The following is a 27211-nucleotide window of genomic DNA, read 5'->3' on the forward strand; positions in this document are numbered from 1 at the left end:
ACTTTGTTAATGCTATTAATTTTTATTTGTCTGATTTGGGTGTTTTGTGTGTGGGACCTAGACAGCCGTCTAGCTGGTCTTACACTATAATAGGGTCGGGCCCGAGAACATTAAAACGCAAAATATGTTTTATTTTGAAATTTTAAGTTAGACTTATATTTAAAATTATTAAAAGAATCCCATCCCTATATCCATACATAGGTATAAATATGTGGCACATCAAAGGTAAATTATACCTATCAATTTATTCCTCTATTCCCCTGTTAATTCGATGCTACATATACAGGTACTATCTGTATCACATTCATTAAGTGACACCTATACACAAAAGTAAATCATCACCTTTCTCATTTGTTAATTTTTTTCTCTTTATACATGTGACATTTTTTTAATTGATACATGTACTACCTACATTGTAGCATCGAACTAACCCTATTCCTCAACCATCTCAAGTGCAATTGTTACTATTTTAAGGTTCAACCATCCACATCATCTAATTCATACAATATTTTTTAATTCAATAATTCAAGTAATCTAGTTTCATTTTTAATTATATTAATTTGTTTAAATAAATAAAACTAATATTTATAAATTATATTAAAAATTAAAAAAAACAATAATTTTTAAAAATAATTTAGGACATTAAATTGTCAATAATTTTTATACAAAATTTTGAAAAATAAAAAAGTTTAATTAAGAAATAAAAAACTAGTACAATGTTAAACTAAATCACAATAATACATGAAAAAAAAAATACACTACTAAATTATATTTTGTTACTGAAGAATTATTTTACATTTACAATTTTGAAGAGAATATGAGATAAAATTAGATAGTATATGAGTATCTATTTATAGATTTTATCTAAATTAAAAAAAAAACTGATCATATGTATAAAAAAAACTGTAATAAAATGGTCATATTTTCAATTGATGAAAGAAACGATCATTTTTTTTCAAATAAAAGAGATCCACATTTTATCAATTAAAAAGCAAAAATTTTACATTTTTAATCAAAAATTAAACAACATATCAGGTGAGACCAGTTTTTGGCTTGATTTTCTTCGTTTGTAGTGGTATTAAATATTTGCTTCTTTCATTTTTATCTGCACAATTATACCCATACTCCCATTCATGTACTCAGATACAATTTCTCTTCACATCAGATTTTCACCCACCAATGGAAATGCTCTAATAACATGTTTATTACACAAACAAACGTTAATAAGTTTAACTTATAAATTAAATCAAACGTGTCCTAAATAAATTATAAATAATCTCAAAATATGCCAGTTTTACTTTACAGTGTTAATAAGAAAAGGAAAAAGAAAGAAATAAATTATAAAATTAATTAATTAAGTTCTGTTTGTTTGTTTATTGTGAAAAAAGTTGAGACTAAAAAAATAACAATAAAATATGTTTGGTTGTTTGAAAATATTGAACATAAATTTTTTTGATATTAATATACAATATAAAAATAGTATAGTTAAAAAAATGTATTTTCTAATTTAAAATAGCTTAATGAACAAGAATTTTGTCTCCGTTATATTCATATTCAGACAATTTAGTTGAAGTTGGTATGTCGGTCATAATTCCAATTGTTTTATTTAAAAATAAATAAATAAATAAATAAATAAATAAATAAATAAATAAATAAATAAATAAATAAATAAATAAATAAATAAAATGTTTTTTTTTAAATCTTAAAAAGAAATTAATAATTGGAGAAACGTGCCAGCTAAGCTAGTACCTATTTTTCTCGTTTAGGCAAAAATGATTGTCGTATAGAATTGATAAATTGTTGCTATTTATTGCTGCACTAATATATATTTTTCGTATTTACCAAAAAGGGTTTCGTCACCCTCTCTCTCTCTCTCTCCCTCTCCTCTGCATTTCGCCGACTGCTCCGCTTGAAGGAGCTTCCCAACATTCACTAGCTAGCGACCTTCTTCTTCTTTTGGGTTCCTCTTTCCTTTTTCCTGGCGACCGTCAATCTGTACGATCGCGTTGACAATCTCTTTAATTCTCACAACAACTGGTATGTATGTATGCCATTTCTCTTCACTTCTATTTTTCCACTCATTCCGCCTTCTGCTCTGCTGCTTTTAGATCGCGTCATATAATGCACTATCCACTATCTTCTACATTTCGATTTTTTTTCCAAACCCTAGGCTTTTTTTTTGTCTCTCAATTCGATTTTCAGTTTAGTTTCTAATCAGATCAATGTTTGGTAGCACTGTCATTTATTGGAGCTGCATATATATGATTTTTTTGGTTCATTCGTATTGACATTTGATTTATGATTTTATAATAATCAGGGACGAGTAAAGGAATGCAATCCGGATTTGCGATCTAATGATGTTGTATAGGTTGTGGCAAGTCATTTTGTCCTAGAATCCTCTCTTATGCTTTACTCTTTATTCAGATTGATCTTCTTTTGCAATAGAGAAATTGTTAATTTCCACCTGCCTTTGTTTGAAAAACTAATGAACAAATGGTATATATATAGTACACATACTCTCTCTCTCTCTCTCAACAACCCTCATATGCAGCATATGATACCTCCTTTTGAAGAAGATTTAGCATATGTTTGTATAACCCTAAATATAACTTTTGATTGTTTTGAATGTTTGTTTTCTGACCTTTATCTTAATTGAATAATCTGGAAGACCATTTATCATAATCATAAAGCTTTAAAAATAGCAATCTTAGGAGGAAAATTAAGAAATAGTTGTTTCAAGTGTTTTCTTAAGCTATCATGGGTTTCTGTTCTGTTTCCATGAGTGCTCGTGATATCATTTAGGTTAAACCATTGGGAGATTTTACCCCTGAACTCTTTCACTTTGAAACACTACTTGCTTACATTTATTTCCATCTGGTGTATATGTTTATCATTTCCATGCATAAAGAGTTTCCTTTATGTTTTCAAAATTATTAAGTCTTTTAATTGTGTTGCACCTTACAATAAATTCATAATTGAGAGTCAATATATCTATGTAGCTTTTCACTGATCAGTGGTTGTTATGATACATTCCAGTGATCACGTTAAGGTCAACTAGAACTATGGATACTACGAAATTAGAAGATGGAAATGATAACATAGATGCTATAATTAAACAAGCGATTGGACGAGAACCAGTTCTCTCCTTCCCAAGGACTGGTGAGAGTCCGGTGCAGTGGATCCAGTTGCTACATGCTTTGGACCAGCAAGGTACAAATTCACCCTATGGACTGGACTCAACATATTTAACTGTGCAAGATTTATTTTCATGTAAATATAGACATCAGATCAGCACAAAATAAAATAAAATTCTAGACATCAGATTGTGAAGGAACAAGGACAACCTTCACTGATGCTCCTGTTTGTTTTCTTAGAAAGATATTAAGATTGTCAAATGTTCTGCTCAGACAAATGGGTTTCTTGCGTTAACATTTTCTCATAAGTGTTTGTTAATAATTTGGACTTCAATTCACAACTTACTATTTGTCATGTAGATCTTCCAGGATGGCCATTGCTTTCTCCACTGAAGATTCAAATGCAGAAGTGTGAGAAGTGTTCCCGTGAATTTTGCTCCCAACTAAACTACCGACGACATATACGTGTTCATCGCAGATCTCTCAAATTTGATAAGGTAATTTTCTCTTAATGCCTTCTCTTTTTGTATAACTGGTATTTTTTTTGTAATTTAAATTTCTTGGTTTCCTCAATCTTCATTTTTGTCTGATTTGATTCTTCTGTGCCGTGTCTGATCTATTTTGTGCTTAATAGGGGTCTCACAAAATCAGGGATTTATTAGGATCATTTTGGGACAAGGTAGGTGCATTCTCACAGATGCTTGTGCTCAAGAATTGTTTTTGTGGTAAACATAATTCTTACATTATGCAATTATGTTGTTACAGCTTTCTGTTAGCGAGGCTAAAGAGGTTGTGTCATTTGATGATGTGACACTTGAGGTACCTATCTTACCTTATAGTTTGTTGTTTATATCTATTTGACTGTTGAGATTGTCTTCATTGCTTACTGATGATAGTCGGACACCCTTCAAGTTTTGGTCATTAAAAATGAAATGTTTCTGTTTAATCTTTCATTCCCTCTATTTCCTCTGCTGTTTATGTTTGACTTTTTTTACAGGTTCCCTTTAATCCTGGTTCATTACTGAATTGATATTTCCTCTGCCTTGTAGGAAGTTCCTGGTTCTTCTGTTATAAGGGCTTTGACATTTATTGGGAAACCAGGATTCTGCACACTACCACAAGCATATGTAAGAGCTGGGGTAGCTCTTCTGGTAAGCAAAGCTTCATTACCCCCCCCGCTCCATAATGCTCATCTTTTCTTTTTATTTTCTGTGTATATGTCATTATCCTATGGACCTATGCTTATAACAGTATGCATGTTATTTTTAGGACATTATTCAAGCTAGAAATACCCGGTTTCCTATCACCTCCAAAGAGCTATTCTCTATCCTCGATGATGCTAGTGAGAGCACATTCTTGTGTGCTGGAACAGCTGAATCAATGCAGAAATATGTCTTTGATGGTGAGGCGGGGAAAATTGGGCTTGAAATGAAGAACGTAGTTGCTTGTGCAAGCTTCCTTCTTGAACGGAAACTGGTATGTCTACTTATATGGTTTATTTAAAAGATGCAGCCCTAGTTTGAGATATTTGGCAATACTGGTTACAATATTGCTGTCTGATAACTGGACAGATGCATAATTAGTAATCAGTTATTGTCTACACATGAAATTGGTTTGGTTAGCTTCCAGTCCAGTTGTAGGGGATGGATTATGAGAGCTAGCACAACAGTTACAGATGCCTTTTTTTATTTTATTTCTCTCCCATGCACCCAATAAGGTAGAGACCCCACATGTTTTCTGTTGTCAGGTTAAGTCATGGCTAGCTGACAAGGATGCTGAAGCTTTGATGTGCCAGAAATTGCTTGTGGAGGAAGAAGAAGCTGCTCAGAAAAGGTAATTTTCTTTTTCATATGTGGTTTTATGGATTTGCTTTTCCGTGAACTTTCTGAGTGGTAGTAAACCTTCTTATTGAGTAAAAAAAGGGGCATCCTATGGAAGCAGATGTGTTGTGTAGAGAGCTAAATGTATTGCAGTCCTTTTGTTGCTTTCAGGTGTTTATATGTCAGATATATGTGTATGTTCTGAAGTTGGTCCATTTAAATTTGTTATCTTCCTTTAACTACAACTGCATAGACATTCATATCCTGATTAAAATTCTGACAAAAAATACCAAAATTTGAATGACATTAGGCAAGCTGAACTGTTGGAAAGAAAGAAACAGAAGAAGTTGAGACAAAAGGCAAAGGACGCAACAAATGTGGAGAAGGCAGATTTGGAAGTTCCTGCTGATGCAATGGAACATTCTCCTACTTGTGCAGAAACGTCCAGTCCACCATCTGCTTCGGAGTCGAGTTCAGGTTCCTATGAGACAGGGGGAACTAATCTGCCCTTATCTGAACAACCCATCGAAGATCAACGCAATGAAGAAGTAATAAACATTGTTGAAGCGCAGATAGGAAACAATGATTCATTCGGGACAAGTCAGCAAATTGATCGACGAACATCAACACAAGGAAATGGTCGCAAGTATTCTGTGATTCCTAGATGGCAAGTGCAAAGATCTCAAAGAAATGGTAGAAATGGATTTGATCAAAATCAGCCAATGTCAAAACCTGAACAGCAGAGTCAAAGGCATTATTGTGGTCCCAATTCCAGCAAGGTTTGGACAAGGAAATCAAAGTCTGAAAATACGGAATTGAGATTGCAGAAAAAGGATGATGATGTGGATGAACACAAGAACTGTGAACTGATGTTTGGTTCCATATCTGTCAATTTGGATAGCTATGCCACAAGCCGGTCCACAGTTAAGCTCTGGCAGCCTGTAAGCAGCAGCAGAAACAGGCAAGGGTTGCAACCATCACCCCCCTTGGAAAATGGCGGGAGTAATGATGTAGAAGGCTCTGGTGTGTTGTATTCCAGTGATGATGCGAAATCTTTTCTTGCCCATAGTATGTAGTAATTAATTATTTTTCTCGTCTACTTACTACTTAGAATATTGAAAATGTTTGAAAAAACTGATTTTGGGTTGATGTTTCAGGATGGAAGGAAGCTATTATAGGTGAGCATGTAAGGTTGGCACTTTCTGATGTAGAAGAAAAAGAAGTACCAATTTTTGTTGGATCTTCTCCTCCAAAACACACGACAGAGAAAGGTGTTGTAGCTAAAACCAAGTCCAGCAGCAGAACTCAACTACTAAAACTCAAGTACGTTCCCAAACAGAAGATAGCAGCTGCTGCTACATGAAGAAATCACCCTTAATCAAATTAAAGGTTTTTATTTTATTTTATTTTATTCTTTTAAAGAGTTTCTGGAAAATATATTATTACTGGTTAGGTGGTCCAAGTTCTTATTGGTCTGGTGTTTTATGGTGGATATTGATAATGTTTTGGGTTATTATAAGAGGTGTTTTTGGATATTCTTTCCCCCTAGCTCTTTGGGTTGGAGTTATACACTTTTAAAATTGTCATATTTTATAACAAAGTTTTCTACTATCTGTGGGTGGGTGGGTGGTGGGGATTGAATTTCAAATTGTGTCAAATAGAGCTTTAATTATTACAATTTATTCGTTTTAGTCTTTTGTCTCGAATGGTCAAAAATATTTTTATTTTTATGTATTATTATTTTTCACTTTGGTAAATAATAATATATTTACATACATTTTTGTTTATTTTTAAATTGAGTATTTTCTTCAAACTCTATGTATTTTAAATTTTTGAAAATTATTTAAGAGATTAAAAAATTGTGTGAATTGAGAAAAAGTTTTAATAAAATTCAAAAAGAGATAGATTTATATTTATTTTTTAAATAGTTTTGGAATTACATATTTTGTGTATGGTCATTTTGAACGTATTTATTTTTAAATATAATATATATATTTTTTTAAGATTTACACATTTGAAACTTTTTATGAGTAAATTTAGAGAGATAATTTATTTCTTATTTGTTTTTTTAGGAATGTAAAAAATTAATTACAAAAAATACAAGATAGATTAAGAGAACATACTAAATTTTTAAATGATTAAAATTGTGATATTTTAAACCCATCAAATTTAAAGTTTCAATTTCATTATAAAAATAAACTACATTTTAAACTCTCATAATAATTAAGGTAAATAAAAACTATCTATTATGATTTATTACCTATTAGTTTATTAAATAAACCTTACATATTAGTTTGCCATATGCATGTACAACATTGAAAATTGAAGGTTTATATTATTTTGTTTGAAAATATATTAATAAAAAAAGAAAGAAAAACATAAATAAATAAAAAAATAGAAAAGCAACACCGACCGCGCGCGAGACACACTTAACAATGACAAAAAGATTAACTTGGCCACGTGCTCCTCGCGACTGGGCTTCAATATATATTTTTTTTAAAGATTTTAAGTTGATAGTTTTAACCTGAAACGTGTTTGTTATAAGATAAACTTAAAATCCAACCGAACAATAAGGTTTTTAAAACTGACATATATATTTAACAGTCTTATATAACCGAGAGAGAGAGAGAGAGAGAGAGAGTTTGAGAGATAATGTGGTGGTACGGTAGGAGTAGGAAAGGAGTGTCAGGATTTTCATCCTGTTCCACCGCCGAGGAAGTAACTGATGGCATCGACGGGTCTTCACTCACCGCCATTATTACAGGTATAATAATTCATTCATCATCATCATCATATTCATATAAGAACTGAAACAAACAAACAAACAAACAATATAATCAAACAGGGGCATCAAGCGGTATTGGTCGGGAAACTGGTCGTGTTCTTGCATTACGCGGCGTACACGTTATCATGGCAATCAGGAACATGGATGCAGGGAACAAGGTTAAAGAAGCCATTCTCCAGGAAATTCCATGTGCTAAAATCGATATAATGGAATTGGATCTCAGTTCCTTTTCATCCATCACAAACTTTGCTGCTCAATTCACTTCCTCTGCCCTTCCACTCAACATCTTAATGTAAGTATATATAATCAATTCATATCATTAATTCATTAACACAAATTAATTAGATGATCATGTCGCATGCAGTAACAATGCAGGTGTTGCACCTCCCTTCACGCTCTCTGAAGACAAGATAGAGATGCAATTTGCCACTAACTATTTAGGTCATTTTCTCTTGACTAATCTATTGCTAGACATCATAAAAAACACAGCACGTCAAACTCAAATTCAGGGGAGGATCGTAAATGTTTCATCCTTAGCACACCGTTTTACTTACCCCACTGGAATCCTTTTCGACAACATCAACGACCCATCGTCGTAATTAATTTAATTCATTCATTTATTTAATTATTATATTAATTCTCACTCACTCACTCACTCACAAGTCAGTCACAATATATATATATATAACAACGTCAGGTATCAAAATGCTCGAGCCTATGGTCAGTCTAAGCTTGCCAATATATTACACGCTAATCACCTTGCAAGGCTCTTAAGGGTATATATATTATTTATTTATTTATTTATATATATTAATTCATTCTCCTCCTTAATTAAACAAATTAACAGGAAGAAGATATTGTAACTGCAAACTCGTTACATCCGGGTATGATTGCAACGGATCTTTACCGGCACAACAGTTTGGTCGCAGGTATTATATATTAATAGAGAAATGATACATATCATGACTCTGAAATCACGACTCGCACAGCGAAAGGAAGGGAGGGACCTCGCTGTTATACAAAACAGACATGCCTGTTATACAAAAGTGACTTCGCCGACTACCCTTTGTAAAACAAGGATATCCCTTTTGTATAACAGACAGGTTCCTTTCGGTATAATAAACGCTGTGCGATCCGCAATTTTCAAATATGAAATGTATCATTTCTTATATTAATATTAAATCAATTGACAACTTAATTACTTGGAAAATTAGTGTTTTAATTTGAAACATATATATACAGGGATAGTGAACAAGTTTGTTAAGTATGTGATTAAGAATGTTGAACAGGTAATTATTATTAGTTATTAAAAATATATATTAATGATGGGACATGCATATTATTAATAAATAATAATTAATTAGGGTGCTGCAACTACATGTTATGTGGCGTTGCATCCTGGAGTGAAGGAGATAAGCGGCGGTTATTTCTCAGATTGTAACTTATCGACGGCAAGCGATCAGGCCAATGATGTTCAACTCGCTACCAAACTATGGGATTTCACCATCCAATTACTTGCATCCCACTCAAACAAATAAATCTATCTATATATTAATATGTTTTCTCGTTTTATTGCCTTCTTTTATGTAAATTACATTATGTAATTAAATAAAGTTTTGGACTTTGGAGTGTTATATTAATTAATTAACCATCTAATAATTTTTATCAGACCAAATCTAAGAAGCTTGAATATATATAGATGGTTTAATTATTAAATTAGTTTATTGTTTATTTTGTTAGAGTAATAATATATACAAGCATTATGCAACATTTTTATACAGTACCTCATTTGGTAAAAAAGAGAAAATATTTTTCTTTGTATTTTTTTAAGATATATATTTTCTCTTTATTGTCAAATGAGGTAGGTGCTGTATAATGAGGAATTTGAAGAGATGACTCAAAAATGTTTGAAATGCGGAAAGTACATAAGATAAAAAAAAATGCTGGTGACCTCTTTTACTATTTTTGGACGAAAATGTCCTAGTTGCGTTTTTTATTTTTCAAAAAATTTTAATTATGATTTTTTTTTGACGAAAATGTCCCAGTTGCGTCACGTAATCGCGTCACGCAACCCCAATTTGAAAAAAAAAAATCCGGTTGCTTCTCATTAAACTTATATAAAAAAAAGAGTACAATTGTCATTAAAAAAAAAGAGGGTCACCAACGGTATTTAAATTATGCACTCACACAATCGGTTATTCTCCCTATCAATAAGTCATTTCTTCAAATTTCCCTTTATAATTGTAAAGGGTGTATATATCATTACTCTTTTCTTTATAAGTTTAATGATTATAGGTCATGTTTAAATTTTAAGATTTTTTTATTATATAAATTTACTAGTTAGTTGATTTATACAGTGTAACATTTCTTAAATTGTTTTTTTTTTTTGTTTAAATTAGTTAAAGAGAAAGTTTTATTAAATAACTAAGGTATTTAAAATCAAGACTTTAATTTAAAGATTATTAATTATAAAATAAACGTTAAAAATAATAATAATAAAATCAATGATAAAATTTATTTATTTTAATAAGTAATATATATATATATATTTTTTAATTATAAAAAATAATTTATGCTGTGTAAAAGATTAATTAATTTAAAAATTACCTAAATCAAATTAGTTATTTTTTTTAAATCATAAAATTTGAAGACGTCGAAACACTTTTACTTTAATAAAATTATCCTGGATTCATCAAAATAAAAAACAAAATAAATTATAATGAAATAATTAATAAGCGCGTGTTTTCTGGATGGGCCTGAACCGGCCCAAGTATTAAGAACCAACAAAAATCAGCCCATATGGCACGGCCACACGGAATCAAAATGGGCCCTTTGTCTAACCCAGGAGTAGCTATATCGCCCTATAAAATGATCAATGAAAACCCTAATTTCGTTTGCATCCAGAAGTCAGAGACGAAGAAAGGTACGCGTTTCTGTAACTCTCTTCCATTGTTGTTCAATACGGTTTATGTAGGTTGTAGTGAATGTGATTATCTCCATGTTTATTTTTATGTTTCTGGATCATATTGTCTGATTAGTAGCAACATTCATCTCTGTTCATCTAGGTAGGTCTAGTTGAAAAAGGCGATGGCTCCGAAACAGCCAAACACCGGTCTCTTTGTTGGGTTGAACAAAGGTCATATTGTAACCAAGAAAGAATTGGCTCCACGCCCATCTGACAGGAAAGGCGTAAGTTTCATTCTCTTCTCGATCTTTCTCTTTATTTACATGTATAATGATAATCGTTGTATGAGAAATGAGAGGAATTGATGGATGTAATTCATTCGTTTCAGAAAGCTACGAAAAGGGTAACCTTTGTTAGGTCTTTGATCAGAGAAGTGGCTGGTTTCGCACCTTATGAGAAGAGAATTACTGAACTTCTCAAGGTTGGAAAGGACAAGCGTGCTCTGAAAGTGGCCAAGAGGAAATTGGGCACTCACAAGAGGGCAAAGAGGAAGCGTGAGGAGATGTCTAGCGTTCTCCGTAAGATGAGATCTGCTGGTGGTGCTGAGAAGAAGAAGTGAGGAATTCAATTCTTGCATTCATCCTTCCAATCACTGTTCTTCAAAAGCTTCTCCTTGTTTTGATCTTTCTTTATTTCAAACCTAAATTTAGCTTATGATACAATATTTTCCAACTTTGTCGAGTATGATTAGAATTTTGAACTTCTTGGAACATGTTTTATGCACTTTCTAGTGAGATTTATGGATTTGTTTGATTTTCAAATGTCTTTACATTTTTGGTTCAACTTCTATCCAAATTATGTTTGATTACATATATAGTCACTGTGTTTCATGATGTACCATCTGAAAACTTTGCTTTATAAGCTTCTCTACTGTCTTGTCTGTTGCATATTAGTGCGGGGTTAAGTGGAATGTTGTGATTTGGTTTTAAACCTGTAAAATATTAAGAATATGGCTAGGGGTTCACTATCTTTTTTACTTTATTTCCTGGTTGCAAAAACAAAAAATTTATTTGTTTTTTTAACCCTTATCTGTTTCTTTTTTAAATTAGTTTTACCCTTTGTTTAATGTTTTTATCATTTTCCTTATATTGTTGTTATATGCCTCTTGATTAATTTGTAGGTTGAAATATATCTCTATGTTTTGGCCGAATTTTATATGTTTATTCACTCATTTTCTCATACTCATTCTGCATATCCAAAATTATAATCTTTATTTGGGTATTATTATTTAAAATGATTTAAACATGACTTTTAATATAATTTTTAAACATGACTGTTGATATTTTTCCTAGATAATCATATTAATCTTATAGGTAAATTTTAGTATACCACTAAATTTCAATATGATTTAAGATCTAAAGTGTATTTGATTTATTTTAGTGAATTATTTTTTTAAAAATAAGATATTCAATTAACATCATATTAACTTTTGGATTAGAGTTTTGTTGAAAGACTTTTGGATTAGAGTTTTTTTTTTCACATGTTGAGAGTTTACCCTCTTAACAAATATTTATATTCAATTTTTTATTATTAAAAATGTTATAATTTAATTGTGATTGATTAAACAATTAATGAATTGTTGAAGACTTGGTATTTATTAGAAGTGAAACAGTAAATGTATAAATTTTTATCAAACAAAATTACTTTAAAAGAATTTCAAATATAATATATCTAAAATAATTATGAATGCAAAATCATGACAAATTTATTACGTGGATAGAAGAGGTAAATGAATGACCCACCAAGTACACAAGGGCAGAATGGGTAATACACGCTTCTCTTACTAAAAGAGTTATCCAAACCCAAAGGACAGCCAACCAAAAAAAAAAAAAAAAATCTGCAACATTTTCCCATTATAGGCTATAATAGCGGCGGTGCCACTCGACAGTGGACATCCTCAGTCAGCTTAATCCGGTTCCGCCGCCCAGACAGACATGCTCCTGGTACCATTGAACTACCAAAAGTACCCCTAGTAGCTGTTTGGTTTGGTTGGAGTCACGAGATTAATAAAATGGGTGACGGGTCGGGTGGAGTATTATTATTATTATATGAATGTGGATTGTCATCATCGTCGGGCGTACTTTCTGCACAATCATTTTCTCCGCCTATTCTCTTTCCTCCCAGAAGTCTTCTTCTCCTCCGTAGGAACTTCAGTGTTGGTATAAGAAGAAGAAGCAGTGAACCAGCCTGGAAGAAGAGGTCTTGGATTAAGGCGATGCCTTGTTCGTCAACCGTTATTCCCCACGAAGATAATGGAGCATTGCGCAACTTCAAGCTAAGCGAGTCTACCTTCTTGGCTTCCCTAATGCCGAAGAAAGAGATCGCCGCCGACCGATTTGTCGAAACTCATCCTCAATACGACGGCCGCGACGCTCTCATCGCCATCTTCGGTATCTCCTCTCCATCTCTATCTTAATCCATCAACTCGATATGATCTGAGATGATGAGACATAATTAATATCCGCATGTAGCCGATAGGTGTTCGGTGGCCGGAAATTTGATGTTTTTAACATTCGTGTACCTAAATTACCTTGCTTTTTGATGATTGGTACTAATATATTAACTGTTAAGAGTGTGCTGAATTTAGTTCTGTTCTGTTGTCCGATCAATACTTATGAAAATTGGTTCAATTTCTTAGCTTGATTATGTGAATTAGGAACTCAGTAATTCATCTGAAACTAAACCATATTTGTTTAATGATTGATTTCATGTAATCAATCTATGGTGCCTATAAACACAAGATATAAATTACTTAACTTTTGCCGATGAAACTAAACCATATTTGTATAACATAATGTGTTTGGTGCTGTTTCTTTTGTAGATTCTGGCGTGGACCCAGCAGCTGCTGGATTACAAGTTACATCAGCTGGGAAGCCAAAGATACTTGATGTCATTGATTGGTAATAATACGTCAGCTGGGGACGCAAAGTTAAAATTCACCCAAATGTTTTGCATGCCTTTTTTTGGTAATACTTGTCTATGTTTCTGAAAAAAATATGTGTTTGTATTTTTGTCTTCAGCACTGGTAGTGGCGATGTTGACACCTCAAAGGTGGTGAAGGCTGATTTAGATGGTTGTATATGTGGAGCTTCTGGTGGGTCATTATAGTTATAATCTAGATAAGTCAAACAATTAAATTTTTATGTATTTTCTAAATTTCTATGCGATTGTAGTATCTCATGTCACATAACTCTTCTACTTTACTAAAGCTAGCACATCAAAGCCTATTACATTTCATTATTGAAACTTAGCATGTCTCCATTGATTTATAGTAAGTTTACTAGGCTGAGAATGCAATTCACTGGATTGTGAAGAGTCGCTCTTTGCATTTGAGGAAGACTAGTGAGCTGAGTTGGAAGACTAATGCTGACATGTTTAGCAATCTAATCAGTTACAGCGACCTGTGAAAATTAAATTGGCTGAAAATATCTCTAAATCTGAAATGTTTTTGCACCCCTACTCAACATGATGGCACAAGACAATATTATTTCTGTTCCATTTTTTCTAAAATAAAAAAATTAATTTCAGATTCCAAATTGTTGTGCATTGATGTCACTTCTACCTTGTAATGTTGGCTTTTTAACTTTGTGGCTTACTATGTTCTTTTGAATGAGTTTTTCATGCTGTAATTTTATTTGGCACTAGGAAAACTTCTGACATTGAATGGCGCTTGTTTAACGTTGATACAAAAATGGATGCAGGTGCATCTCTGGTTATAAATCCTTCATGGAATAACCCTTCTGGGGACTGGCATGTTGGTTATAAGTTTGTGTATGAGTTTTTCACGAATACTTTGATCTCTCGCATGAAGGTAACTCCCCTACTATGACATGAAGAAAACAAGTGTCTGGATTTATTGTGTAAGTCCTTTCTCAAGTTAGTCAATCGATTCTATGCTGATTGTTATTTCTCATCTCTCTCCATAGAAAGAACGAAAGAAGATATGGGATGAGAAAAACCAGGAAGCAATAGCTGAAGCTGTCAAGCAACTAGATGCGTTTGACAAGGTTGTACACAGTGCTTGTAATTTGTTGCCTTTTAGAATTTCCATTTGTTTATTAAACTTGTTTACTTATTTAATTGTCATTGAATAAGTTTAGAACAAGATCTCCATAGTATGACTGACTTGTAATTTTTTTTTATGTAGTACAAACCTATGTTTGATTATGCTAATTGTCAAGTCATTAAAAAAATTTAAGTTGTTAGGTGATTTGTCCAGATGATAGTATCATGCTTAGGCTAATGATGCATTGTTTGTCAATTCTTAGAAACATTCAAAAATTGAGGATGCTGACCAAAAGAGGGCACGTGAAGACCTCCAGAACAAGATCGATTTTCTCAGAAAGCAAGTAGATGTAAGAGCATATTTTATTATATTTCTTGTTCAATCAAATTGTTTCTATAGTTGTGTGGTCTTTTGAGTGTTCAATCAGCTCTTCCTTATTGGTACATTAGAGTTATGACGACAAGGGACCCATTATTGACGCTGTTGTATGGCACGATGGAGAGCTTTGGAGGGCTGCTCTAGATACACAGAGTTTGGAGGATGAGCCTGCGAGTGGAAAGCTTGCTAACTTTGTTCCGTTGACTAATTATAGGTATGCATCATGCTAGACAAAAGCCATGTTGGTTGTATAAGCTGGAAAATTGCAAATATAGAATCTGTAAATTACAAGGTTCAATAGCTTTCTTCTCCCCAACTCAAAAAACGATAATTTACAGTGTTTTATGTTTGCAGATGAGCAACATGGTTATTATGTTCACATTAATATATATGTATGGGTTATATACTAACTATCATAAGAACACTTAAAAATTTATTGTACTTCTGACCTAACTTGCAGGATTGAACGGAAATACGGCATTTTTAGCAAACTAGATGCTTGCTCATTTGTCACAAACATATACGATGATGGTAACATTCTAAGTATTGTTACTGATAGCTCCCCACATGGTACTCATGTTGCTGGAATTGCCAGTGCTTTCCACCCTAAGGTAATTTTACTTTGTTTATTTCATATCACATAAATCTTTGTATTGGTTACTCTTACATCTACTTGTGAATTTTCTTCCTGTACAGGAGCCCCTGTTAAGTGGAGTAGCACCTGGTGCACAAATAATTTCATGCAAAATTGGAGATTCACGGTTAGGTTCCATGGAGACAGGAACAGGCTTGATTAGAGCACTGATAGCCGCTGTGGAGGTGGGCAGTTTTTTAAATGAAACATGACATACTTGTATTTTATTAATGTTAGAAGCTGCAATTTGCTATTTTACTTACCCCTTCCATATGAATATCTTTGCCCCACCATTACTCCTACAGTTTTACCTCTAACGTCGCTTAAGGTAGAAGTGAACACCCTGAATATAGATTCAGGTGGACAATAGTACTTTCTGTAAAAGGTTCCAGATATAACTTCTGTATACCATTCCTTAACTTATATAAATTGATCTATTCTGGTGTATGTTCTCAAATTTCTGCACTCACAATGTCTTATGATTCATTTATCTGGTGTCTACTGTCTATTTGTTTTCAGCACAAATGCGATCTCATTAACATGAGTTACGGTGAACCTACACTTCTACCTGAATATGGACGCTTCGTTGACCTCGTTAATGAAGTAAATCCAATACAAACATTTTCTTTAATTAGAGTTTCTATAGCTATGTATTCTATCCCTTCCTGTACATGATTCTCAATGGATGGACATGTGATAGGTGGTAAACAAACATCGCATAATATTCATCAGTAGTGCTGGAAATAGTGGCCCAGCTCTAAGCACAGTTGGGGCTCCTGGTGGTACCACTTCAAGTATCATAGGAGTTGGCGCATATGTCTCTCCTGCTATGGCTGCTGGAGCACATTGCGTGGTTGAAGCGCCTACTGAGGGGCTCGAATATACCTGGTATTTGATTTTCTTTATGCTGTTAATCTAACATTGTGAATGATCAGCACAAGCAGTTATCCGATTATCTCTCATTCAGAAATAGAATACAACGACTGCTGCAAAACTCATTTTGTCAGAAAGTTGATATGACCATTAACATTAAACAAGATGTCATCTAGATTCTATATCAAGGTTTTATTCAGAAGCTATTTATTGAGTCCTATGTTGGCTCAGTTATATTTTATCACATGTCTTCCCGACGCAGGTCTAGCCGTGGACCAACTGCTGATGGTGATCTTGGTGTCTCTATAAGTGCTCCTGGTGGAGCTGTTGCTCCTGTTCCCACATGGACTCTTCAAAGCCGTATGCTTATGAATGGCACTTCGATGGCATCTCCTTCTGCTTGTGGGGGTGTAGCTCTGCTTGTCAGTGCCATGAAGGTTAACTCCAGTTCCTTTCCTTTTTCTTCCTTCATGTCACTTATTCTTGCCAATATATTTCATTGCTTCATAAACATAATTATATGCTGTATCACCAGGCTGAGGGGATACCAGTAAGTCCATACATAATGAGGGAAGCTCTTGAAAATACAGCTACTCCTGTTGGTTGTTTACCCGAAGAAAAATTATCGACGGGGCAGGGGCTCATGCAAGTTGACAAGTTAAAGACTCTTAATAGACCAGCCTCTGTTAATTAAATATATACATATTATTTTTAAATTTAGACATTCTATCATTTACTTTGCCTTCTTACCAACAGATAATTTTTTGACAGGGCATATAACTATCTTCAGAAGCTTAATAATGTCCCATATGTCATGTATCAGATTAAAGTAAATCAAGCTGGCAAAGCAGGTATTTTTTTAGCATCTTTGCACATTTAAATGTTAATAAGTGCAAATACCTGGCAATTTCTAGTTTCCAGTCACCTCTGGTTTTACCGATCTGAAGTTACATCATAGGACTTTTTACCATGTATCTATGTGTATATTTTTACTTGACGAGATTTGGCTGTCATGAGTTAATCCCTATTGATGTGAACATTTATTCAGCCCCTGTTTCACGAGGTATCTATCTGAGGGAGCTATCTTCTTACCACCAATCTACCGAGGTTAGTCTGCACAGAGATTTCCTTCATTTTTTTGACATGATAAGTGGACAGCTAAGAAAGTATTATACTATTATGGAGAAATTTGTCTTTCGTACTTGTTTGTCTAATCATGCTTTCCATTCATTCCTATATCTAACTGCTTATTCTTAAACCTTTGTTTAACTCATTTTTCTTCAACGCTTTGGGGAGACCACTTCATAGACATTTCACCTTTTTTTATTTCACATTTATGTTTTGTATATGCTTACAAAAATAAAATCAACTAAAAACAGTAACCCTTCCGTCAAAATTTAAGTTCATGACACGATGATCATTGACCTTAAAAGAAAGTTGTTTGCTTCACAAAAACAAAATTATTACTCCTGTTCACGGGGGTTCCCCTTTTTGGTCTAATAATCGTCATCACAGTGGACAGTGCAAGTGGAACCGAAATTTCATGAAGATGCAAGCAATTTAGAAGAACTGGTTCCATTTGAAGTATGTATCCAGTTGTGCTCTACAGATGATGCAGTTGTCCGAGCACCTGACTACCTCCTTTTAACGAATAATGGGCGTACTTTTAAGTGAGTTTCACGTGATCTTGCTTCCAAAAAAGCTATAGAATTGTCAATTGGAGTTTAACTCCTTTATGACTGTATATAAAATTGATAATGTTCCACCTAGCTTAGGTTGTTACATGTGTTCCAACCTAGTCATAAACAATATTTTGATCACAAGTTACCTTGCCCATCCCTTTACAGTGTTATTGTGGATCCTACAAATATTGGTGATGGCTTGCACTACTATGAGATCTATGGGTTGGATTGCAAGGCTCCATGGCGTGGCCCACTTTTCAGGATCCCAATTACCATAACAAAGTCCATGTCTCTAGAAAATCGACCTCCAGTAACACTGTTTTCTGGGATGTCGTTTGTGCCAGGTATTTCAATGCAGCTATTTATAGACAATGGTTGTAGCTATGATGCATTCATGTCACACTATTGGAGCTATTCTCATGCTTGTAGATTATAATAAAATGATCCCCTTCAACATGTTTGTATTCATGATTGCTGGTAAATGCAAAAAAATTATTGGTCATATTACTTTTGATGATAAATGTGGGCAGTGGCATCATTAGTTACCATACGTTTCTAGTATCCAGAATGTTGTACACTTGATTTTCAATTGAGAATATTCTTATTGAAAACTGCTTTCTAGTTATTGTAATTCTTTATCCTTTTTTTTCTTGTTAAGTTAGCTAATGAGCTAATTTGGCCGAAGGTCTTAGGATACCCTTCACCAGCGTGTTAAATGCATTTTTTTTTGTTTTCCTTCTACCGTTTTGTAGGCCACATTGAACGCAAATACATTGAAGTACCTATTGGTGCCACTTGGGTTGAGGCAACCATGCGAACAGCTGGATTTGATACTGCGAGAAGGTTTTTTATTGACACTGTTCAGGTACTGTACAATTTGTTCATATTATTTGCTTTTTGGACAGGCCTTTGACCTGTTATAACATGTTTATTTTGTACAGATGAGTCCACTTCAAAGGCCAATGAAGTGGGAGAAGGTTGTTACATTCTCTTCTCCATCATCTAAAAACTTTGCTTTCTCCGTGGAGAGTGGACGGACAATAGAATTGGTGATTGCACAGTTTTGGTCAAGTGGTATTGGAAGTTCTGAAACCACTGTTGTCGATTTTGAGGTAAATATTTGTTATCATATTTTATGATCTGGATCATGATCCAGAAAAATCTACATTTGTTATGTTTGCAAAAATTAGAGAAATATTTAGACAATAATCTAGATAATGATCCAGAAAACAATCTTATACCCTAACAAAAAGAATCCACTTTCAGTTTAACCGTGATTTTAATAAAAAGGATCAACATTGTATTAAAATCATAAGTGGTCGTGAGGCACAGTCATTTTCTGACAAAAAGGGGGGGGGGGAGAGAAAAGATAGGAAAACAAAAAAAAAGTACATAAGTTAGATTCCTATCAAGTCAATGAAATCGTGATTGTCCATAAATTGTGACAAATACCATTTTCCAAATAGGCTCATAGTGGAACATTCATAATTGCCAATTCAACTGTACTTGATGGTTGAGTTGTTACAATGGTGAGGTTATGTGTTCAAGACTTGGTATGATCACTGCATGATTAGAAGTCACCCGGAAGAACCGTATTATTACAGACATAACATAAAAATAAAATGTGGAACATGAATAATTATATGATCTTTCTAGATTCCCTAGATGGTCTTCTCACGGATGGTTATTCTTAATGATATTTGCAATATATATGATGGGTTTATATCTGGCTCTGAATGCCTGAATGTACTTGAAGATCAAATTACTCTTGGGCCAAACCCAGTGTACTGTTTTTTGGTAAACTGTCTTAAAAGTTACATTCTTCTTTTCGAGCATGTTAGTTATACAGACCCACTCATGATATTGTATGTATTTGTTGCTGTTGTTTATAAAATAAATACTTATGTTTCTGTTGTTAGATTGAATTCCACGGAATAAATGTCAACAAAGATGAAATAGTTTTTGATGGGAGTGATGCTCCTGTTAGAGTTGATGTCGGAACACTGCTTTCTTCTGAAAAGCTTTCTCCTGCTGCAACACTTACCAAGGTAAAAGTGTTCAATGCACTTCTTGGAGGTAATGCTTTATTGTACAGAATCGACTGTGAGCATTAATCATCTCCCTGCTGCTGGCTTTATAGATAAGGGTTCCATATCGACCTGTTGATTCCAGGCTCAGTGCTCTTTCGGCTGATCGTGATAAACTACCTTCTGGCAAACAGATTCTCGCCTTGACTCTAACGTGTGACCCTTATTGGTTTTCTCCTCTCTTTTTTTTCTTTGAGGTGAATAAAAAAAATTCTAATTAACCTTGGAATTGCTTCTGCTGCAGTTACAAATTCAAGCTGGAAGAAGGAGCTGACATAAAACCCCAGATTCCCTTACTTAACAACCGCATATATGATAATAAATTTGAGTCTCAGTTTTATATGATTTCAGATGCAAATAAGGTATAATAAAGCACTTAATTTGTTAGACATGAATTGAAGAATGATATGTTGTCACTATATGCTCCTCTCTTTTAATATTAATGCTTTGTCCCGATTGTCATGCATTGTGAAGTGGGTAAGGATAGTAGATACTGGTTGTATGTTTGGTGTTGACGAATTAGTCAGCTTGGCATCATATCATTTTGTACAATCCCAATTATTTTGTATGTGGATTCTTTGCCTGGTATCATCTTATTTTACTTTCTCCATCAAACTTTCATAAGTTAACCTCTCTTGCGTCCCACCTTATCACTTGTCTTACTTTGACTGCATTATCTTACTACTGAACTTAGTTTGCTTATCTTGTTTGCAATCTGATGTATCATTGTTCACCCCATCTTTCTTATATCAAAAGGCAACCTAGAGTGCTCAAATTCACTGAGTTCAACAACATACTCTTAGATAGCTTTTTTTTCGTAGTTAATGAAAAAACACTTTGCATCTCCAATTTGCTTGAAAATAATTGTCAACTATTCATGCTTCAATTATTGGAACTATTATAACAACCCTCTCAGATGGATTATTCTCTGTATGAGGTTTTCGTTTGTGATTTTAATCAAGCACCTTCCAAACATCACTAATCTTGAACTTCATGAAAAACTTGACCTGATCTTGTGAAATAGGGAAGTGGGCAAAAGATTATCCTTTTACATTGACCCCCTATGTCTTTTTTTAAAGGATGAAACTTTTTCATCGATCCCATTTTTGTGAAGACCGCAAAATGGGGTGAAAACAACCAAGCAAACATGTGATATTACAATTAATGACAAGAGTTGCTATAAGTTGCAAAACTTGAAAATCATCAATGACAAGAGATAAAACTAGAAAGAATGCCAACTCGAAACTAGTCACTAGAGATCAAAAGGAACCAGAACAACCGAACTCTGATCTCTTGTTTCCTACCATAATTTACATCACTGTGTATTCTTTATGCTTCCTTATCCGCCTTGGAGTTCCTACTTCGCTCATTCCTTTCTTGAATTTTACCAAGGATTGCAACTTGTTCGTCAATAAGCTTTTCATTGGTATTGTAGTTCAGTTTCATAATCATGTTTCTAACTTTTTGCATGGTTATTGAAATGCAGCGTGTGTATGCCATGGGTGATGTCTATCCGGAGTCTCGTAAGCTTCCAAAGGGTGAATACACTCTCCAGGTTTACCTGAGGTATAGTTCTGTCCCCAATTATGAATAGAAACTAGATATGCATTCCTGATCTGCAACCCTCTGCCAATTTTTTTTCTTAGTTTGATCTTCCAATATTGTGCGCAATTGCGCATATCAAGTAACTGATATTCACTTTGACAAAGAATGTGATACTGTTTATGAGATGGAAATATAACCAAAAGGTATACTTAGTACTAGGTGCACCAAAAAAATAAAAGCGCCTGATCAGAAATGAGTAGTCTGCATATCCTAATTCATTCATATCAAGAAAATTGGAATCCAAGCCTGAAAGTTCAAACCCAATTTTAGCAGTACAAAGAATTGAAAGGCATCATCCATGGAGCATCCCAAAGAGTGCTTCAGAAGTTTCTTGAGTGCTACACGAGACCAAAAAACATGGGGATTCTTTTTAAACTTCTGAAAGTTGCTTCTATGTTAAATATTCTTCTACTGTTTGCAGTGATTTATTCATGTCAATGTCATGATGCTTTTTGATTTAATGTTTTGATCCGAGATAATATATTTATGTCTTTGAAGTGCAGACGACACATGTCTAGAAGATTAACACAATTTATATTAGGATAATTATGATTAATATAGATCATTATGTTTACTAGATAACTATGTTATTATAATTTGTTAAAATAGAATAATTGTTAGATTAGTTAAAGTTTGAATAGAACTAGATTAGCTTTAGTCTCTCCCAACTTTTGTCCGTCTTTGAATGTCAATTCAGCCCTATGAATTGGAATCTATCACATTTTTGTATGGATGTGAAAAATATAAATTAAAAACCAAGAAGATCATGGGACTATTAGCAAGCAATATGAAATATTCATCCACAATCAGATATGTTATTTATATATATATCATAACATGCATTAAACTATCGTCTTCTGCACGGCTGGTGGTTCTTCAACTATTTCCTGCTCTTAGTCATGGTGTTTTTCATGTTTCAGGCATGACAATGTGCAATTGTTGGAGAAGATGAAGCAATTAGTGCTGTTCATCGAGAAAAAATTGGAGAAGGTAGAGTGCTCTTTGTGATTAAGAATATTAAATATTCTATGTAACATTAGTTGATTCTACTAGTTGTGAATTGTGTTGCAATATTTTCCCTGAGATCAAATCTTTATGTTATCAACTTACTTTGCAGGAATCCATTCAGTTGAGCTTTTATACTGAACCAGATGGACCAGTGATGGGAAATGGTAGTTTTAAATCGTCTGTTTTAGTTCCGGGGTATGTTTCATGATATTTTCATTTTAAATTGCTAACTTATTTCGTTTGTCATCTTATGCCTGTTAACTTTATATTTTATTTGAAGGTTAAAAGAAGCCTTTTACATTGGCCCTCCATTGAAAGACAAGCTCCCCAAGGTGTTCTACCACTAGATACCTATCATTCTGTGTCTCACTTCATTTGTGGCTTCACCTTTCTAATAGTATTTATTTACCTCAGAACCTTACAGAAGGATCTGTGTTGCTTGGAGCTATCTCTTACGGAAGGCCGTTATTTGGAGATCAAGAAGCAAGACAGAATCCAGAAAAGGATCCTGTATTTCATACCATTTACTATAATGCTCCACCCTGTAAGGTAATTAATCTTCCTGACACATAATATTCCTGTTTCATTGAGGGGTTTCTTCAGATAACTTGGAGAGTTTGATTTAGGTAGGTCCACTTTTTCTTACTGCAATTCTTTATAATTCATAATGAACAAGTCTCATTTTCTTTCAGAAGGTTGAAGAGGACAAAGGTAAAGGTTTTTCTAAAGCTATTCCAAAAAGTGTGTCTGAGCGATTGGAAGAAGAGGTAAATAATTCATATTTCACTCATTTGAACTAATTTATACTACAAACGGTAGTTTTCCTAGAGCATTTTGCTGTATATCGTATTATTTGGCCTAATCATATGCTTCGCCCTTGGTTATTATTATCAATTATGGAAATGCTTATGTGGAGCTCATTTGGTGCATCAGGTTAGGGATGCCAAAATTAAGGTACTTACAAGCCTTAAGCAAGGCACTGATGAAGAACGATCAGAATGGAAGCAGTTATCAATCTCTCTCAAGGTGCAACATCATGCATATATTTTTCTGCTTGATATAGCAATACATTGATCACACTCACTTACATTTGCCACTTCCCTAAAGTAATTTAGTAAACAGATTTTTGTGTTGAGTTGTTTAGAAACTGTAATTTACATCCTAACTGCATTGGCTGTGACAATCTATTTGCTGCTTTCCAAATGGGTTCATTGTTATTCTATCACCTAGCTTATCCTACTTGAACAATCCTGTGATATTAAAGACAATAAATGTCATCACCTCCAGCCCATTTTGAATATGTTAAAAATAAATGCCACATCTATCTTTCATACTCTAGAATTTATTTTTATTTTATTTAATCATTTTTCAATATAGGAAGTTAGCATGACCTCCACTTCAACTTAGCGTTCTAAGTGGGAATCAAACCCGTGACCTTTGGTCTCTTAGGCACCAACTCTTGCCACTTAAGCTACCTTAGTGGGTTACTTTCGAATTGTTAGCTTAAGAAGTTTTCTCCATTGACCAAATGGCCCCATTCCGAAACACTTTTTATTTTTGTTTTTGCATACGGATCTCAATCCATATACAACAATGTTTGGAAACTAAACTTAGTCATAGATTCACCTTCCTCCCTTTAATAAATCTAAAAGCATCAACTATAATTGTTTGTTTCTTGGCAGTCTGAATACCCGAACTACACCCCCTTGCTCGCTAAGATACTTGAGAGCGTGTTATCTCAGAACAACAGAGACAAAATTGATCATCTTAAAGAGGTTTGTCAAATACCCATTTAATTTTTGTTTCTTATTTGATTTTTTTTTTTCAATGATACAAGGATGTAAACATTCATTTGCATGCAATATTTTTAATTATGAAACTCAGAACTGTCATTATATTGCTTTATTGGGTCCAATTGAGGTTTGTCAAATACCTATTTATTTTTATTTCTTATTTGAAATATTATCAATGATACAAGGAAAGTAGACATTCACTGCATGCAATATTTTTAGTTATGAAATTCATAACTAATTTTATATTGCTTGATTCAAATTGTTGGGTCCAATTGCAGTGGAACTATTAGCAGCACAGCACCTATTGCTTATCAGTTTTCTGTATGAATTATTACTGTTTAGGTTATAGGTGCTACAAACGAGATTATTGACAGTGTTGACCTGGAGGAATTGTCAAAATATTTTGCCCTCAGAAGTGATCCAGAAGATGATGGTGCAGAGGTATGTATGCAATACTTTATTGGAACTAAAAATAGGTGAAACTCATTTGTTTCATTTTCTTCCTTTATATTGTCTTAACTAATATCTAAGAGCCTATGTTTGTGGAATGCAGGAAGCAAAAAAGAGGATGGAGGCAACTCGCGACCAGTTAGCAGAAGCATTTTATCAGAAAGGATTAGCTTTGGCAGAGATTGAAGTTCTCAAGGTACTTGGGATTATTCGATTTGATTTTCAAATATTATTACTCTATAGCTGCTACACCTCTAGAAACAATACGAATTGTTTGTTTGTAGGAGGATGAAACTGCTTCCACTGAAAGCATGGGTGATGAAAGTTGTGATCAAGACCTGTTTGAAGTAAATTTTAAAGAACTAAAGAAATGGGTAGATCTGAAATCCTCAAAATATGGCACCCTTCTAGTCATTCGTGAGAAGCGTTCTGGACGGTTTGGAACTGCACTCAAGGTATCCAAATTTATTAGGCCTTAAGGGATCATCAACTAGAAATTTCAAATATTAAATAATATAAAGGATATAATCCAACATTACATCAAACAAGCTCTTAGTTTCTGCCCAAATCAATAATGTTGTTTTCACCATGCTTTTAGGCACTAAATGACATTATTCAAGATGGAGGTGATCTCCCAAAGAAACAGCTCTATGAATTGAGGCTTTCGTTGATCGAACTCATTGGTTGGCCCCATTTGGTATCATACGAGAAGCAATGGATGCTCGTACGCTTCCCACCAGCTCTACCGCTTTTTTAGTGTTGCATTGATTTATCTTGTTTTTAGGACAACTCTCTGGTTTAGCTACACCTCTTCCTCAAACTTCCGTTTTCTTTTTCCTTTTTTAACAAGTTAAAAACTCTTATCTGGTGCGGATCATCACATCTCGTCGACAACTGAAAAACGAATCACATCATACCATCCAAAGTTGTCTGTTAACGAATGAGACGTTCAATCTTTTTATATTATAAGTCTCTTGATCATTGTTTATAGTGTACGTGTTGAAATGAACACCTCTGATTTACTTACTATGGACAATGAATTCTTCTTATATGCAGTGGTCCCATTCCAATACCATTAAGGTCGGTTGGTTTATATCTATCTATCTATCTGTAGAAGTAATTATTTTTCTTTTGAAAAAAAGAAAGAAAGTGATTTTGATTCTGAACCATAGTTGGATTTGAGCCTTTTGGGGGTGGTATTGAAAGTATTATATATTATTATTAGTGAGAAAGAAATTGATTCAACCAACAAATGAACAAAGTAGGTCTAGGCACTCTTATCTTTTACCCATATTGGTTTACATAGTGAGGCCCACGAAAGGCCTGTGTGCACGGAATCAAGGGGACATATTAATGGTGATCTTGAGAATGACTCCAATATTCACATGTATCAAATTTTCTTACCCTTGAAAATGAACCAACAAAACTAGGTAGAAGTGAAAAAAAATTAAAAGTTTGGTTCGTACCATATGCAAATAATAAATATATGTATATATATATTCCAAAATCAAGCAATTGAAGCTTAGCTGTTTGATTGCTACTCTTACCTGCCATGAAGACCAATCCAATCCTATCTTTCATGTCTTTAATACTAACAAAAACCCATTTTGTCATTAATGACTAGACAACTTAAACGTGGTGTGTCAGATCATGTGTTTGTTTAACTTTACTTTACTTTTATGTTTTCATTACTTCTGTTTTGGTTAATATGTGTTAGGTTTGAATACATATTGTTATACATACAAGATGTCAATACTTTATTATTATTATTGAGTTTATATGAAATAAATAAATAAAAAAAAAGGAAGAAAAGTAAAGGGATAAACTTGGTGTGCCAAAGTTATGCTTTCTCCACTCACGTTTGTCGTAGCTAGAAAAGGTAAAAGCATCAAAAATATCTCTGATTAGCCCTTTGGGACTTTGTATTACGGCTCTCTATGTCTGTTCAAAACAAGACTCTTTTTTTTTTACTCATTTTGATTAGATAAATA

At 33.6% G+C, this 27211-nt stretch overlaps 4 protein-coding genes across 7 annotated transcripts; all 4 read left to right on the forward strand.

The window, feature by feature from the left end:
• The first annotated feature begins 1855 nt into the window (after positions 1-1855).
• LOC124931875 lies at positions 1856-6496 on the forward strand. Of its 2 annotated transcripts, XM_047472451.1 has the most exons (11): positions 1856-2037; positions 2318-2368; positions 3037-3210; positions 3495-3631; positions 3769-3813; positions 3900-3953; positions 4184-4285; positions 4404-4610; positions 4882-4967; positions 5265-6022; positions 6112-6496. In XM_047472451.1, exons 3-11 carry the CDS (start codon positions 3063-3065, stop codon positions 6315-6317), a joined length of 1743 nt encoding a protein of 580 aa, XP_047328407.1. In that variant the 5' UTR covers positions 1856-2037; positions 2318-2368; positions 3037-3062; the 3' UTR covers positions 6318-6496. The 2 variants fall into 2 exon arrangements, with proteins under 2 accessions (XP_047328407.1, XP_047328408.1); XM_047472452.1 differs by lacking the exon at positions 2318-2368.
• Positions 6497-7575: 1079 nt separating this feature from the next.
• On the forward strand, positions 7576-9277 carry LOC124929595 (short-chain dehydrogenase TIC 32, chloroplastic-like). Its single transcript, XM_047470000.1, has 7 exons — positions 7576-7718; positions 7800-8031; positions 8104-8334; positions 8437-8530; positions 8587-8668; positions 8982-9028; positions 9104-9277. Exons 1-7 carry the CDS (start codon positions 7607-7609, stop codon positions 9275-9277), a joined length of 972 nt encoding a protein of 323 aa, XP_047325956.1. The 5' UTR covers positions 7576-7606.
• A 1347-nt stretch (positions 9278-10624) lies between these two features.
• LOC124931477 (60S ribosomal protein L36-2-like) lies at positions 10625-11465 on the forward strand. 2 transcript variants are annotated; one of them, XM_047471950.1, is made up of 3 exons: positions 10625-10662; positions 10805-10928; positions 11033-11465. In XM_047471950.1, exons 2-3 carry the CDS (start codon positions 10827-10829, stop codon positions 11261-11263), a joined length of 333 nt encoding a protein of 110 aa, XP_047327906.1. In that variant the 5' UTR covers positions 10625-10662; positions 10805-10826; the 3' UTR covers positions 11264-11465. The 2 variants fall into 2 exon arrangements, with proteins under 2 accessions (XP_047327906.1, XP_047327907.1); XM_047471951.1 differs by lacking the exon at positions 10625-10662 and having other exon boundaries at positions 10786-10928.
• Positions 11466-12531: 1066 nt separating this feature from the next.
• LOC124932914 (tripeptidyl-peptidase 2) lies at positions 12532-26209 on the forward strand. Of its 2 annotated transcripts, none has more exons than XM_047473623.1 (34): positions 12532-13094; positions 13526-13604; positions 13725-13798; positions 14406-14515; positions 14631-14711; positions 14973-15059; positions 15160-15302; positions 15549-15699; positions 15785-15907; positions 16242-16325; positions 16423-16610; positions 16858-17032; positions 17131-17252; positions 17367-17446; positions 17644-17702; positions 18111-18265; positions 18443-18621; positions 19030-19142; positions 19219-19389; positions 20197-20325; positions 20418-20518; positions 20609-20726; positions 21851-21930; positions 22890-22959; positions 23087-23172; positions 23258-23309; positions 23392-23526; positions 23670-23744; positions 23911-24003; positions 24660-24752; positions 25113-25211; positions 25324-25416; positions 25505-25675; positions 25819-26209. In XM_047473623.1, exons 1-34 carry the CDS (start codon positions 12716-12718, stop codon positions 25975-25977), a joined length of 4107 nt encoding a protein of 1368 aa, XP_047329579.1. In that variant the 5' UTR covers positions 12532-12715; the 3' UTR covers positions 25978-26209. The 2 variants fall into 2 exon arrangements, with proteins under 2 accessions (XP_047329579.1, XP_047329580.1); XM_047473624.1 differs by having other exon boundaries at positions 23673-23744.
• Positions 26210-27211: the final 1002 nt, after the last annotated feature.

The sequence above is a fragment of the Impatiens glandulifera genome, chromosome 3 (assembly GCF_907164915.1).
Source record: "Impatiens glandulifera chromosome 3, dImpGla2.1, whole genome shotgun sequence".
NCBI lineage: Eukaryota > Viridiplantae > Streptophyta > Magnoliopsida > Ericales > Balsaminaceae > Impatiens > Impatiens glandulifera.

What these genes read in the sequence shown, in the direction of transcription:
- LOC124931875 (XM_047472451.1), top strand. Translation starts at nt 3,063, where the DNA reads ATGGATACTACGAAATTAGAAGATGGAAATGATAACATAGATGCTATA. An exon ending in GATCTCTCAAATTTGATAAG is followed by an intron (nt 3,632 to 3,768) that starts GTAATTTTCTCT and finishes TGTGCTTAATAG; the next exon opens with GGGTCTCACAAAATCAGGGA. An exon ending in GAAGAAGCTGCTCAGAAAAG is followed by an intron (nt 4,968 to 5,264) that starts GTAATTTTCTTT and finishes GAATGACATTAG; the next exon opens with GCAAGCTGAACTGTTGGAAA.
- LOC124929595 (XM_047470000.1), top strand. Translation starts at nt 7,607, where the DNA reads ATGTGGTGGTACGGTAGGAGTAGGAAAGGAGTGTCAGGATTTTCATCC. An exon ending in ACTCACCGCCATTATTACAG is followed by an intron (nt 7,719 to 7,799) that starts GTATAATAATTC and finishes ATAATCAAACAG; the next exon opens with GGGCATCAAGCGGTATTGGT. An exon ending in TAAGGGTATATATATTATTT is followed by an intron (nt 8,531 to 8,586) that starts ATTTATTTATTT and finishes ACAAATTAACAG; the next exon opens with GAAGAAGATATTGTAACTGC.
- LOC124931477 (XM_047471950.1), top strand. Translation starts at nt 10,827, where the DNA reads ATGGCTCCGAAACAGCCAAACACCGGTCTCTTTGTTGGGTTGAACAAA. An exon ending in GCCCATCTGACAGGAAAGGC is followed by an intron (nt 10,929 to 11,032) that starts GTAAGTTTCATT and finishes CATTCGTTTCAG; the next exon opens with AAAGCTACGAAAAGGGTAAC.
- LOC124932914 (XM_047473623.1), top strand. Translation starts at nt 12,716, where the DNA reads ATGGGTGACGGGTCGGGTGGAGTATTATTATTATTATATGAATGTGGA. An exon ending in AAATCAAGCTGGCAAAGCAG is followed by an intron (nt 17,447 to 17,643) that starts GTATTTTTTTAG and finishes ACATTTATTCAG; the next exon opens with CCCCTGTTTCACGAGGTATC. An exon ending in GGTTTGGAACTGCACTCAAG is followed by an intron (nt 25,676 to 25,818) that starts GTATCCAAATTT and finishes CCATGCTTTTAG; the next exon opens with GCACTAAATGACATTATTCA.